The sequence below is a fragment of the Momordica charantia genome (genome assembly GCF_013281855.1).
Source record: "Momordica charantia cultivar OHB3-1 chromosome 2 unlocalized genomic scaffold, Mcharantia_2.0 BLBB01000002.1, whole genome shotgun sequence".
In the NCBI taxonomy this organism is placed as follows: domain Eukaryota; kingdom Viridiplantae; phylum Streptophyta; class Magnoliopsida; order Cucurbitales; family Cucurbitaceae; genus Momordica; species Momordica charantia.
This window is the reverse complement of record NW_028275160.1, coordinates 1,794,108-1,806,605: the sequence shown is the minus strand read 5'-3', so window position 1 is coordinate 1,806,605 and position 12,498 is coordinate 1,794,108. Positions and strand designations below refer to the sequence as shown.

The 12,498-nt window shown below is 32.8% G+C and overlaps 4 protein-coding genes across 4 annotated transcripts; 2 read left to right on the top strand and 2 right to left on the bottom strand.

Moving 5' to 3' along the window:
* Positions 1-58: 58 nt before the first annotated feature.
* On the bottom strand, positions 59-2,960 carry NF-YB11 (nuclear factor Y, subunit B11). Its single transcript, XM_022297269.2, has 3 exons — positions 2,421-2,960; positions 2,078-2,196; positions 59-585 (listed from the first exon to the last, which is right to left on the bottom strand). Exons 1-3 carry the CDS (start codon positions 2,591-2,593, stop codon positions 383-385), a joined length of 495 nt encoding a protein of 164 aa, XP_022152961.1. The 5' UTR covers positions 2,594-2,960; the 3' UTR covers positions 59-382.
* A 141-nt stretch (positions 2,961-3,101) lies between these two features.
* Positions 3,102-4,024, bottom strand: LOC111020591 (germin-like protein 9-3). Its single transcript, XM_022297292.2, has one exon. The coding sequence runs from the start codon at positions 3,796-3,798 to the stop codon at positions 3,190-3,192; it is 609 nt and encodes a 202-aa protein (XP_022152984.1). The 5' UTR covers positions 3,799-4,024; the 3' UTR covers positions 3,102-3,189.
* A 134-nt stretch (positions 4,025-4,158) lies between these two features.
* Positions 4,159-6,220, top strand: LOC111020592 (uncharacterized). The gene is made up of 2 exons (XM_022297293.2): positions 4,159-5,281; positions 5,548-6,220. The coding sequence occupies exons 1-2, from the start codon at positions 5,152-5,154 to the stop codon at positions 5,937-5,939; spliced, it is 522 nt and encodes a 173-aa protein (XP_022152985.2). The 5' UTR covers positions 4,159-5,151; the 3' UTR covers positions 5,940-6,220.
* Positions 6,221-10,234: 4,014 nt separating this feature from the next.
* Positions 10,235-11,249, top strand: LOC111020611 (NAC domain-containing protein 90). The gene is made up of 3 exons (XM_022297313.2): positions 10,235-10,471; positions 10,552-10,847; positions 10,972-11,249. The coding sequence occupies exons 1-3, from the start codon at positions 10,285-10,287 to the stop codon at positions 11,059-11,061; spliced, it is 573 nt and encodes a 190-aa protein (XP_022153005.2). The 5' UTR covers positions 10,235-10,284; the 3' UTR covers positions 11,062-11,249.
* Positions 11,250-12,498: the final 1,249 nt, after the last annotated feature.

Here is a 12,498-nt window from a genome sequence, read left to right as displayed (position 1 = left end):
TCTCTCACTAATCACCACATTACTAGAAAATTTCCATACCATTCTCGTAAAAAGAAAGAATCGAGAAAGTTTCAAGCACTCTTGTATTACGTGCTCTCTTCGTTAACACTGTAAGTTTTTCTTCATAAATAACTATTTCATTTCGCTAAACCTTATCATTTTAAAATAATACTGAAGAAGCTACTAGAAAATTTCCCAGACCTGCTAAAAAGTGTAGCTGTCGTTTATAATGTACAAGCTAAATTTGTCCGACATAAAAACAATGCTTCCTCGAAGATATGTAGGCCATCATATAAATCAATTTTCTAGTTTGGAAATAAATGGCGTACCAAGTGCAGAAGAACCACATTTCAAATACCTAATAAGTGAAACATAAGGTTTCTCATTCATCACTGGCACCATTCTCTTCTTCATCTTCATCTTCAACTTCATCTTCATCTTCATCGTGATCGTTATCGTTATCGTCATTTCCAACGTCATCTTTGCTTTCATCTTCAACTGTAGGCTCTTCTATCTTCCTCTTCTTTTTTGCTTCTTTTTCCCTGGATGCAGCTGCCTTCTTTCCCGCACTCTTGCGCCTGAATTCTACATTTACCCAAACAATGGTTGCATAATCCATAAATACTTCAATTAGATTTATCTTAATTCAAATACCGGATAAGTTTGAACATTAATTCAGCGACCAACAGATGGAAAATCATAGCCCGTGGAGAAAAAACAACTACTCTTTTTGGATACAATATGATACATCATTTATTTTCCATTAAACTAACCACAATAATCGTTAAGATTTTAAAAGAAATAACTACAATTCTGAATAATAGCTTGTGCTCATATAATGTCCACTAAGAATACAGACATACTGTAGCATGACCAATTGTTCTTTCTGACATAATAACAATCAAGCAAAAATGACAACATAATACCTAATCAAGAGAAAAGAAAGAAAAACTGTCTTCACGCTAAACTTACATGCAGCATTACGAATTCAGAAGTCTTTATACGTAGGCATTAAGCAAAGATCGCATACTTTCTCTCCGTCACATGTCCAACTACAAGTGGAATCACAACTAGCTCTGGTACATTGCAGGATACCACTATTGCCGATTTCAATAAACAAAACCTGGTTATGAACCAGTAAATACAAATTCTTACTCACTTTACCTGCTTTTTGATGTGATCTAAGTATGTACTTCTACTAATAAAACTGGACAACATCGGAAATAAATCCTAACTCTCACTCATTGGATATATAGCAAAGTTTTAAGAACTCATCACCTCAATACCATTTGCAGATACAACTAAACAGAACTAGAATAATAAGTCCCATAGATTCAAAGGCACTTGAATATTTCTTTTTTAGGAGCTTATTCGATCTGATCATGTAATTCTTTAAGAAAATATATTTTGGGTGAGTTATATCAGCTCTAAACTATCTCATTCAAATCGATGGTTACATGAATTTTACTTGTAGAAAGAATTGCGCAGATAAAAAATTTCACCAATATCTCTACTTAATGACTAGGAGACTTCTATCAAACAAATAGACAAAAAATGGGGTGGGGGGTAGCGATGGCAGAGTCATTCATCTTTAGACACCTAGTTTTACAAAGAATCCATTAGATCGAAGTTTAATATCCAACACATGATTTATATATTATTCGTTAACACTGTTCTATCAAGCTTATGATCTAAATTTGAAGTCTGAAAGTCTAGCAATACAAGGCACTGTTGTTCGGCAGCAACTGTCATATTTTTTTTTTATTTTTTTTTTTATAAAAGAAACAATTTCATTGATGTATAAGCCCATAGGTGGGATTACATGAAGCACTTCCAAGAAGGGAAGTTTAGCTACAGTGATGAAGGAAAGGAGAAAATTTACACCAAGATACAACATTGTAAACTATAGCACAACTGTAATACTCATCGAAGAGAACGACTAGATCATGCCTTTAAAGTTGTTTAGCAAGTAGAAATATCAAAAACAGAATTCCCCATTAAGCGTGCAATTCCACGATCCATCAAGAAATACTTTTTTGAAAAAAAGTGTAAACACAGCAGTGGGAAGCTAACGCACCATTGAGGGAGGCTTTGAGAGGCCTAACCAACTCGGGAAATTCCATATCTTCTAGAGCTTTCAATACATCATCCGCCTTTATCGTCTGCCTCTTCGATTCCTTGCATATATCATTCGACCTGCTTAGAGATCTACGAGTTAGTACGAATACAAGAACTAACCAGTACAAAACTTCAATTTCGTTAACCCTAGCGCCATAACAACCAGAAATACATGGCTCTAATCGGTTTCGCGTTCGTATTTTAGGTAAACAGCAGAGAAACAAGGAACCCTAGTTTCTACCATCAGAATCAATAGAATTTCATTCAGAATTGAAAGCATTAGGGCAGGTTGCCGAGCTTACGTAGCGGAGAGGTAGTGAATGAAGATTCGAGCGCTCTCGCAGAAGGCAAGAAGCGAGTCTTTGTTGACGGAAATGTCTTGGTTCCGGGAGCACTGAGAAAGCTTCTCTTTAACCACTCGGCGAACAATGGTCTTGGGAAGCTCTTCGATCTCCGCCGCTACTTTCTTCTCCATCTTTCTCCACAGCCTTAACTCTCTCTCCACTGTTTTCTTCTATGGTTCTTCCCTGAAGAGACTGCTTCTCTCTCCAGTCTTCCATTTTCATCGTTCTCGCATCTCTTTCCCGCCATTAATATCGTTCAGGTAGTTTCTGGTATCGGCCCAGAAGACATTGTGGGCTTCACTTGGTGATGGAAATTTATTGGGCCGGGCCGGGCTTCTCTCGACCTAGTTCGGCTATTTACCAAGAATGGCTATTTCTCGATGATAATTTGGATTCTCTTTGAAAAAAGAAAGGTTTAGATTTTAATAAATATTCTAGCTCATTTTTTTTAAAACTAAAATTAAAAGTAATTTTAAATAATATATAATAATTTACGGTAAATGGCCTATTTACAGTGAGTATTTACTATTTATTGATTTACTGTAATTTTTATTATTACAAATTTAGTCCTTTATGGATATTTTCTCATCAAACTAAATTCAGCCATGATTTAGAATAAATACGCATGGTGATGGAAACTAAGCTAATGTCATAATTATTTTTTTTTTTTTTATAAATTGCATTTTGCTGTAATTAACCATTGTTAAGAGCAGCGGTTATTATTTATTTAGGTTTGAGGAGCAAGAGCTGCTCTGATTTTGCGAACGGTGGCGACGTCCGTTCTAAAAGACAGGGCGAGTGCCGCATCGTCGATACCGGAGCCAAAAACGGCGGACGGAACAGCCACCGTGCCGGCGTCCGCACTTCCAAATCCGGAAACAGCCACAGCCGAATTATCCGCATCGCTATTGAACTGAAAATGCACCAATCCCTTGGGAAACAAGAACGAATCCCCCATCTCAAGCCTCGAACTATAGAGCGTGTTATTGGTATCAACAAATCCGACCTCAAGACGGCCTTTAACGAGGAGCAGAAGCTCCGCCGCGCGGGGGTGGGTGTGCGGCGGGTTGACGGAGCCGGCCGGGAACTGGAGAAGAGCCAGAGAAACGCTCTGCCCAATCTTGGCCGGAAATTGGGCCAGGCTCGCTTTGGTTGCCGTGAAATTTGGAGGGTTTTGGGAGAGGGCTTTGCGAATTCCGTGGAAGGTGAAGTAATTGGCGTCGATTTTGGTGGCGTTGGCGGAGAAGAAGTCCGAGAGGAGAGATGGGTCACTCGCCGCCACCGACACCGCCATGGCAGTTGTTAGGAGAAGCGCTGCTGCAAATTTGGGCGCCATTGATGGATGACTGGGTTTTGGGTATTTGATATTTTGGATTTATAAGAGAGGTTTGTTTCTGAGAATCGACAAAATGAACCATTTTCTTGCTGCGGTACGATGATCTCTAAGCTTTTCTTCTGTTCTGGTTATCTTGTTTACCAGACGACTAGGCCTAATATATTAATCATAAGATATAATTTTTCTTTTTGTTTTACTTGTCGTTTCTCACTTTCTCGTGTTTCTATTCTTAATTCTGTAGAATATCCACATTTTACTCGTTCATCAAACTTTGTTGGTACTCGCACCTATATTATTGGAGCAGAGGGGACTGAGGTACTCTCTACCAAAACTTTCAATTTACACCGACACGTTTTTTAGCACAGTCCTAGCTTTTTTTTTTTTTTTGAGGAAAAAAACCACTGTACAAATAATTCACTGTGTGGTATGATTAAAATCCAAAGTCGTGTGATATTTTTATGGTAGGTGGAATATTTTTCCAACGTGGGACAATTTACCTTCCAATATTTTGTGAAAATCCAACACTATTTAGGTCTTATAATGTTTATTTTACTTTTTAATCTTTTGTCTTTGTATTTTTCTTTTTCGGTTAGTTGTCAATAATTTTTACCGGTCAAAATTTAAGTATTTTATTGGATAAAATTGACACAAATTGTAAGTGAAGCACATGATTTTAAGAGGCACTCAATTTAACGTCCATGTGGCTCCAAGTTAGACATGGAGCTACATTATTGTTTGGACTGTGAGTAACACCACAGTGTTAAGCAACTAATGAGGAATGCAATATTGCAGCATAAGATATAGAGTTGAATGAAGTTTTTACCCAGCACCAGCACATTAGTTTCTGTTGACCAGGATCTAACTCAATTCTCTCATGGATAATACTTGGTTTTTTAACCTTAATTAAGGAATAATCTTATCTTAGCCACCGTTAGATGTTTGATAACTAAAAATTGATTTCTTTCCCCACTGCCAGACTCCTTTTCAAAAGCAAATTTCATTATGTGTAGAAAATAGCGTAGACTTTTCTTCCACCGTACCGAAAGGATAAAATTTTACTCTTCAATAATATAGCACAATTATTAAATATTTGACTGACTCGTGGGTGTATTATTACAAATATCTATCCACCTCTGACTAGGGAGAGTGTTGTGGTTTGCTTCACGGATTGGGTTTGTGGTTCATTGATGGTAGTCTTACACTGACACCAACTACCAAAGAAGCCTTTTGGGACACCCTTCATTAAACACCATAAACCATTCTTGCTTTCACTCTACAAAAAAAATAAATAAATAAAAGAAACGCCACTAATTTCCTCTGCCTTCAAAAATTACAACATCTTCTTCTTCTCATATGGCTCTTGCAAGTTTTGTTACAGCATTGTCATTTCTGATCCTTCTTCCCACAGTTGAGCTTTCAACCGCTCATTTTCTGAAAGGGAACGTCTCCTGCCTTGACTGCCACGCCTCCTATGATCTCTCAGGTATACAAAACCAACTTCTTCTGGTTTCCTTAAAAATGTTTGTAGAAATTACTGGGCTCGTTTTTTAACCTTTTTGTTTCTGTTTCTTCGTTTTAGAACAAGAATGGTATCAAGAAATAAGAAATTTGTTTACGTTGTTTCTAAAAATTCTCTATGATTTTGAGAATGTTCCTAAAATCTTAAAAACAATAGTTAGTTATAAAATATTTAAATTTTTTAAAAAAATTAGAAACTAACAAGAGCCGTAAAGGGGTGGCACTTGACAGGGACGGTGGTGATGGTGAAGTGCGATAAGGTAGACAAGGTGGTTACAGCAACTACGGGAAAGGATGGGTTTTTCGAGGCGGAGCTGCACCCCAGTTCAGATGGCCGCGACTGCGAGGCCAGGCTCGCCGGAGGGCCCAACCAGATCTACGCCGCCACAAACACCATTGTCGCCGGAATCGTAAGGGGTGACGGCGGCGTCTACGGCATCTCCACTCCGCTGGCGTTCTGCACTGCTTGCCGCTCCATCAGCAGTGAAGCCGTCAAATATTGCAAGGCGGCCGGAAGGAAATTCGGTTCCTCCAAGACCTTCAACCTTCCTCTGCCGCCGGAGTGGGGCCTGGCGCCGTCCAGCTACTATTTCCCTTTCTTCCCCATCATTGGCGTTCCTTAGATATATTCATATTCTACTATACATATATTATATTATATGTATGTATTCGTCTAGGTGTTGTCTCTCAATCTTCTTACTTGCACTATTAAAAATTTGACAGTTACGTTTAAAATAACTGTTAAATTTTTCACAGAGGTAAGTAAGAAAGATATATAGATGACTGATAAGGTGTGTTAAATTATGTTTAATTTAGTTTGTAATTTGTTTTTTAGGAAAAACAAAAAGAAAACTTAAATTGTGTTCAACTTTTGTATATTATATTTTTGTTTGATTTGCGGACTGATTTTTTGTGGAGCTACATATCTTTGAGTTATATGTATCTAGAGTTATACAATTAGAGCAGATAAATACTGGTTTGATTCATAAGATTTGGATTAAAATTTTAATTTGATTTGTCTTAATTTTATAATTCTAAAGGTGGTGTGGACCATGTGGTAATGGTGTTAAAAAATAATTTTACAGATATATTTTATTTGACGAGTATCAGAAACATAGCTTGGGTTGATAATTAATATTTAAATATTTTAGTTGGGTGTTTGACCGAATACTATTAAGTATTTGGATCATTACTATTTATTAATTGTAATTTTTAATTATCGACTTAAACATAAATAAAAAAACGTGAATTTGAATATTCATTTCGATGTACAAAAAAAATAAATAAATAAATTTGGAAGGGTGGAATTAGGGAAGCCAGAATGAATTTCCCAAGCAGTGATTAACCGTCAAACACCTATTGGACTCATACTTTTTTGTTTTTTGTTTTCAGAAAATAAAAAAGTTAAGAGTTCACAAAAGACAGAGTTATTGAACTAATTTAATAATTATAGGTGGCCCAGTCGCCAGTGGATCCACGGAGTCACGGACCACGCCCTCTCAGTCTCCGCGCTTCCTCCGCGATTTCTACGCTTTATTTCCTTTTATTTTATCATTCTTTTTTCGCTTTAATCAAATGTATATATACAAACTTTAAATTAAATTTAACTAACCATCTTAAAATAAACCATAAAAGAAAATCAATTTAACTAATTATTATTAATCATTTAAATTTTAAACTAAATCTTTTTTTAAAAAATTATTTCATACTTTACGTATATCTATAACTAAAAACTAGATTGAATTATAAATTATCAATAAGATATAATTAAATAAAATTAAAATTTAGTTTATTAATTCAAACGATTTTCATATATGAATATGTGATTTTGTTTCGACGCTTTTATCGAGACCGACATTTCCATAAGTATATTACCTGAGGGTTAAAGGTTATTAATTATCAACTAATTAAATTATAATTAAAATCTTATTTACTAATTCAAAAAATTTGTATCAATATTCATAATTTCTGTGATTTTTTCTTAAAATATATGTCAACATTAATATGTCCATCGTAAAATCGAGACCTCGATATTTACCTCGACATTTGGAATAAGACACTTAAAATAAGAAAGAAATTGCACAAATTTTAGTTATTACTGTATTTTTTTTTCCTGTGCTTTCAAATGGCCTGCCAAATTAAATAAGTCGAATGTTGTTGTTTTCCTTTTATACAAAATACATTTTCCGTTATGAGATTTTAGATTAATATCAATTTGGTCAGATTTAGAAAATGATATTTTTAGTAGTTGAGGTTTGAAAAATGATTCTAGATAGATTTTGAAACTATTTTAACTATCAATTGATTAATTGTAAGATGATGAATTGTGGTAATTGTGTTTCCTCGCTCGTTTAGGTCTCATTTACTTACCAGGAATCAGAATCGGAATCTAAAAGTTATTTCTTCTATACTAAATCGGAATTAGAATTGTTGTTTACTAAAATTGTCTAGAATTGGAATCGGAATAAGATATACGTCAATTATTATATACCAATTTTTTATTTCTAGCTATTACAAAAATATTATTTTGCTATTTTTTTCATTACAATAATAATAAAATTTTAATTTATTTTATTACTATATTATTGATAGTAAATAGTTTTTATCATAATAATTTATTTAATATTAATAAATAATGACTAATAAAATAAAATTACATTCACTAAAATATTTTTTATTAGAACCAGCATCATTTATTATAAAATATTATAAAACATCTATTTTATAATATTTAATAATAATGTTATTAAAATTTATTACTATACTATTTAATAATTAATGAATTTTATTTTTTTAAAATCTATTGATATTAATTAATAATAATAAATTAAAATTAAAATATTAAATATTAACTATAAATTTTTATTAAGAAAAAAATTATTAGTGGTGTAAATGGAAAAGTATAAAATAATTAAATAAAAAGTTATGGGTCTCATCAATACATAAGAGAAAGAGTAAAAGTAGAAAAGTAATTACAATAAATTAAAAGGGTCAAAAATAAGAAACGTGAATGAAATTGATGAGGGTGTATGAAAGGAATGAGATTGCACTTTTTAAAGAATGAGTTAATTTCTATTCCGTTGAAACGTAGTCTCACTTTTCTCCTACCTCTCACTCGTCAAGTAAACCTCGCACCCGCTGCCTTCATTCTTGCATTTCATATATGGAACATGTTACTCCATTGGAATGCTGACATGCGTTCTATTGGAATGTTGCATCAGATCTAACAAATAGGGAAACGACGACCCAGTTATAAGACAAATATTATTAAATTATAGTATATTTTTTTCACGTCGGCATGTACAGTAAATAATTTAACCATTAATCAACTCATGGTAAAAGAAGTTAAGTGATGATTAGTTAGAACCATTTTTAAACCTTATTGGCTAAAATATATGTTTTTTCAACTTCAGGACCAAATAGATTTTGACTTCGAGTTCATGCATAAAAATGTATTTTGTCTCTTTTTCTTGAAGTAAAATCTGACCCGCATATTGAAATGTTAATTAGTTAATAGTGGGGTTTAATTTTTCTAATTATATTAAATTGGTTAAAATTTTACAATTAAAATTTGTGGGTGCATGATAGCAATTACTTAGATCACGAGTAATTTTATATAATTTATTCAAGTAATAATGAATTATAAGTTAAACTAGAACAATCAATACAAGCTTTTTGATAGTATATTTACTAAAATCAATTTTGAGTTTATTTTTAAAAAATCAATTTTTTGTTGGAACTAAATGATGTGGTTTCCTATTGATTTTGTCAATTGACAAGTGAGAAAGAGAATTAATTTGAATTGAATAATTGAACTCATCACAGAAATATCAATAGAAAAAGTACTTAAAGAATACAAGGAGGCGAGACTTTTAAAATTTGAAACCAGATTCCATTCTCTAATTTTCTCTTCCAAAATCATTTTGACTTGGGAGTTATGACTTTGGTGTGGGAATGAAAGAAAACTTTTTGCTTACATTTACCAGTGTGGATGCAGAAGAATTAGTTTCCATTTCTCGACAAATAAGCCACTTAACTAATTAAACTATATTTAAATTGACAATATTATCATTAAATTTGATTAATTTTTGTTACGATAGAAAATTATTTCGAAAATAACAGTAAAGGTAAGTCTTTGACTTTTTAAATAAACAAGTAATTTAAACTATATATATATATATATATATATCAAAAAATAACTTGACTCGATTATTATTTTAACCAATTAATCAAGACATAGTTCAATTGGTAAGGTATCCACTGCTTTTCTAAATATCACTTACTTTATTTTTTGCCCGATTGGCATGGACTACAAATTACCAACATTTCTTGTAAACTTACCCAACTCAATAATACATGATCCAGAAAAAAAAACAAAAGGGAGAAGAAATTTGACTTGGTTAATTTGTGGAAACATTTCTCCAAGATTCCGTGTGTATTGTGGGTGGGTAATATTTGAGAATTAAGAAATATAATATTGGGGAAGAGATGCTGAGAGGGAATATTGAACACAATTAACCAGAAAGAGATATATATATATATATATATATATATATATATATATAGGCGAGTTGTTTGGTGGTATATATAGGGGTATAGGCAGATGATAGGTAGAATGATTAATTAATAAAAATAAAATGTTATAATAATGTAAATATAAAGTTCGAATAGTATACACGCGTTGGAAGACCTTGAGGAGTGGGAGATATAATAATTAAGTTAAGTGGAGCCTCAGCCTCGGCTTGGCTGGTGCTGTTGTTTTCCAAAGTAAGCGTGTGAAAAAAGTTTTCCAAACACAGTCGCTGTCGTTGTCCTTGTCCCAGTTCCAGATTTTTCTAATTTTACTCGGCAAAGTTGAAATCCCATCTCTCTATACTTCCTATGTGTATATATATAGAGCATAACAGAGGGGGGTTTGAATTAAATTTAAAAAGAAAAGAAGAAGAGTTTAATTTTTTATTAATAACAATGGATGAGGTGGTCCGGGGAGAAGAAGAGGCGGCGCAGGAGCTTCTACCGGGGTTCCGGTTCTTTCCGACGGAGGAGGAGTTGATTTCGTTCTATTTACACAACCAACTCCAAGGCCGGCGTAGGGAAATCCACCGCGTCATTCCGGTGCTCGACATATACAGCATTGAGCCTTTCAATCTCTCCAGTAAGCCAGCGTAGATAATTAATTAATTAAATTAAATTAAATTTGTTTAATTAATGTAATGGAGTAATGGAGGGTTGTAGGGTATTCGGGGGAGAGGTGCAGGAGGGAGAGGGAGCAGTGGTTTTTCTTCGTGAAGCAGCAGGATAGGGAAGCGAGGGGAGGGAGGCCCAACAGAACGACGTCGTCCGGGTCCGGATATTGGAAGGCCACCGGCTCTCCCGGTTACGTCTACTCCTCCGACAACCGGGTCATCGGACTCAAGAAAACCATGGTGTTTTATAAAGGGAAGGCTCCCACCGGAACGAAGACCAAGTGGAAGATGAACGAGTACAAAGCCATTCAAGATCACCAAACTTCCTCTAGTTCCACTCCCGAGGTCATTTTTCATTTTTCATTTTTCATTTTTCATTTTTTAATTACAATTTAATTTTTATTTTATTTTATCATTATTATTATTATTATATTATTTAATGTGTTTGTTTTGATTTTGATTAATTCAGTTGCGACATGAGTTCAGTTTGTGCCGAATTTACGTCGTGTCGGGAAGCTTTCGAGCCTTTGATCGGCGCCCATTGGAAGTTTGCAACTGACATACGGCGGCGGAGGGGAGGACGGCACGCTACTGTCTTCTTCTTTCTTTTCTCTATAAGAAATATTTATTATTAATTTTTTGTTTTGAAGTTGCCAAATTTTGTCATTTAGAAAATAAATACCTTCGAGAAGTGTTAAGGCAGGAGATGAATGATTAAATTATACTTTCTAATGCTTGATTTAAGAAGTTGTGAGTTGGAATTTCCACGAATTCCCCGTATGTTGTAAAAAAGACGGATGAAATGTTCGATTATAAGGAAAATTTGATGAGACCCTAATAAATAATAACACTAGCTCCTCATAAAAATAAAAATAAAAAGTTAACATAATTAATGCTAATGTAGTGTTGTCGGCAATATTACCAATTTAACGACTCATTTGGGTTGACAGGTCAAAAGATAATGTGATGCAATTAGTAAATTATAATGAGAAAATTCACATCAATGTGAAATGAAAATATTGGAACATAGTGTGTAATTTAATAAAGAGAGATTGAGTATATATTTAGTACCTAATATTTTTTTCTCTTCACTTTGGTCTCTAATATGGTAAAAAAGACCTTTAATTTTATTTCTTATGTATTGATTTTTTTGCTCTTTTTTCCAATTATGTATTTGTAACCACTAACTGTTAAAGAATGACCATTTAATGAATTAAAAAATTATATATTTTGCAAAGTTGTTAATAGGTTAATTTTTGCCATTTCAAAATTAAGTAAACTTACTACATGTTAAATCACATCAAATGAGCATTTTTTTCTTAAATTATATAGGCAAGTGGTATGTTGGTTTCATCTAATTAAAAGCATTTCAAGTTTAACTAACAGAGTACTTTGATATTATATAATTACTTTCTCAATTCATTTCAAATTGCAAGACTTTATTGGAAACAAAATTAATACATAGGGATAAATTAAAACTTTTACAAAATTAGGAAATAAATCGTAAAAAACAACTAAAATATATTTGAATATAATATAATATATATATTTATAAGTATAGTTAAATTTATATATATATATATATATATATATATATATTCAAATCTCAATCTCCACATTTTGTAAGGTAATATTCAAAATATAGTCTTAATCCATGAGTTTTTGTCAAATTTTGTATTTAGTTCTCGGACTTTTGAATTTGGTACTTTTCATTTTAGTTTTCATATTTCAACTATTAGTTTTATTCCTATGCTATGTACATATGAATGTGAATTTTAATAGACGTTTGATCCAACCATTTAAAATAAAAACCATCTAATATATAAATATTAGGGGCAATGGTAAAAACATTTAATAAAATTAGCAAAATAGCAACTACATTTAGTTTTATCAAATATAGCAATTCTTTTAAGAAAAATAAACGGAGGTCCAATTTTAAAATGATAACTTTATCAAAATGATATATATTTGCAATTTATCTATAATATATCCACAA

Bases quoted from the DNA above. Each gene is read 5' to 3' on its own strand.
- LOC111020611 (XM_022297313.2), top strand. From the start codon at position 10,285: ATGGATGAGGTGGTCCGGGGAGAAGAAGAGGCGGCGCAGGAGCTTCTA. The intron at 10,472-10,551 runs GTAAGCCAGCGT...GGAGGGTTGTAG, and splicing joins TGAGCCTTTCAATCTCTCCA to GGTATTCGGGGGAGAGGTGC. The intron at 10,848-10,971 runs GTCATTTTTCAT...TGATTAATTCAG, and splicing joins CCTCTAGTTCCACTCCCGAG to TTGCGACATGAGTTCAGTTT.
- LOC111020591 (XM_022297292.2), bottom strand. From the start codon at position 3,798: ATGGCGCCCAAATTTGCAGCAGCGCTTCTCCTAACAACTGCCATGGCG.
- LOC111020592 (XM_022297293.2), top strand. From the start codon at position 5,152: ATGGCTCTTGCAAGTTTTGTTACAGCATTGTCATTTCTGATCCTTCTT. The intron at 5,282-5,547 runs GTATACAAAACC...GGCACTTGACAG, and splicing joins CGCCTCCTATGATCTCTCAG to GGACGGTGGTGATGGTGAAG.
- NF-YB11 (XM_022297269.2), bottom strand. From the start codon at position 2,593: ATGGAGAAGAAAGTAGCGGCGGAGATCGAAGAGCTTCCCAAGACCATT. The intron at 2,197-2,420 runs GTAAGCTCGGCA...ATCTCTAAGCAG, and splicing joins ATTCACTACCTCTCCGCTAC to GTCGAATGATATATGCAAGG. The intron at 586-2,077 runs GTGCGTTAGCTT...GGGTAAATGTAG, and splicing joins TCTCAAAGCCTCCCTCAATG to AATTCAGGCGCAAGAGTGCG.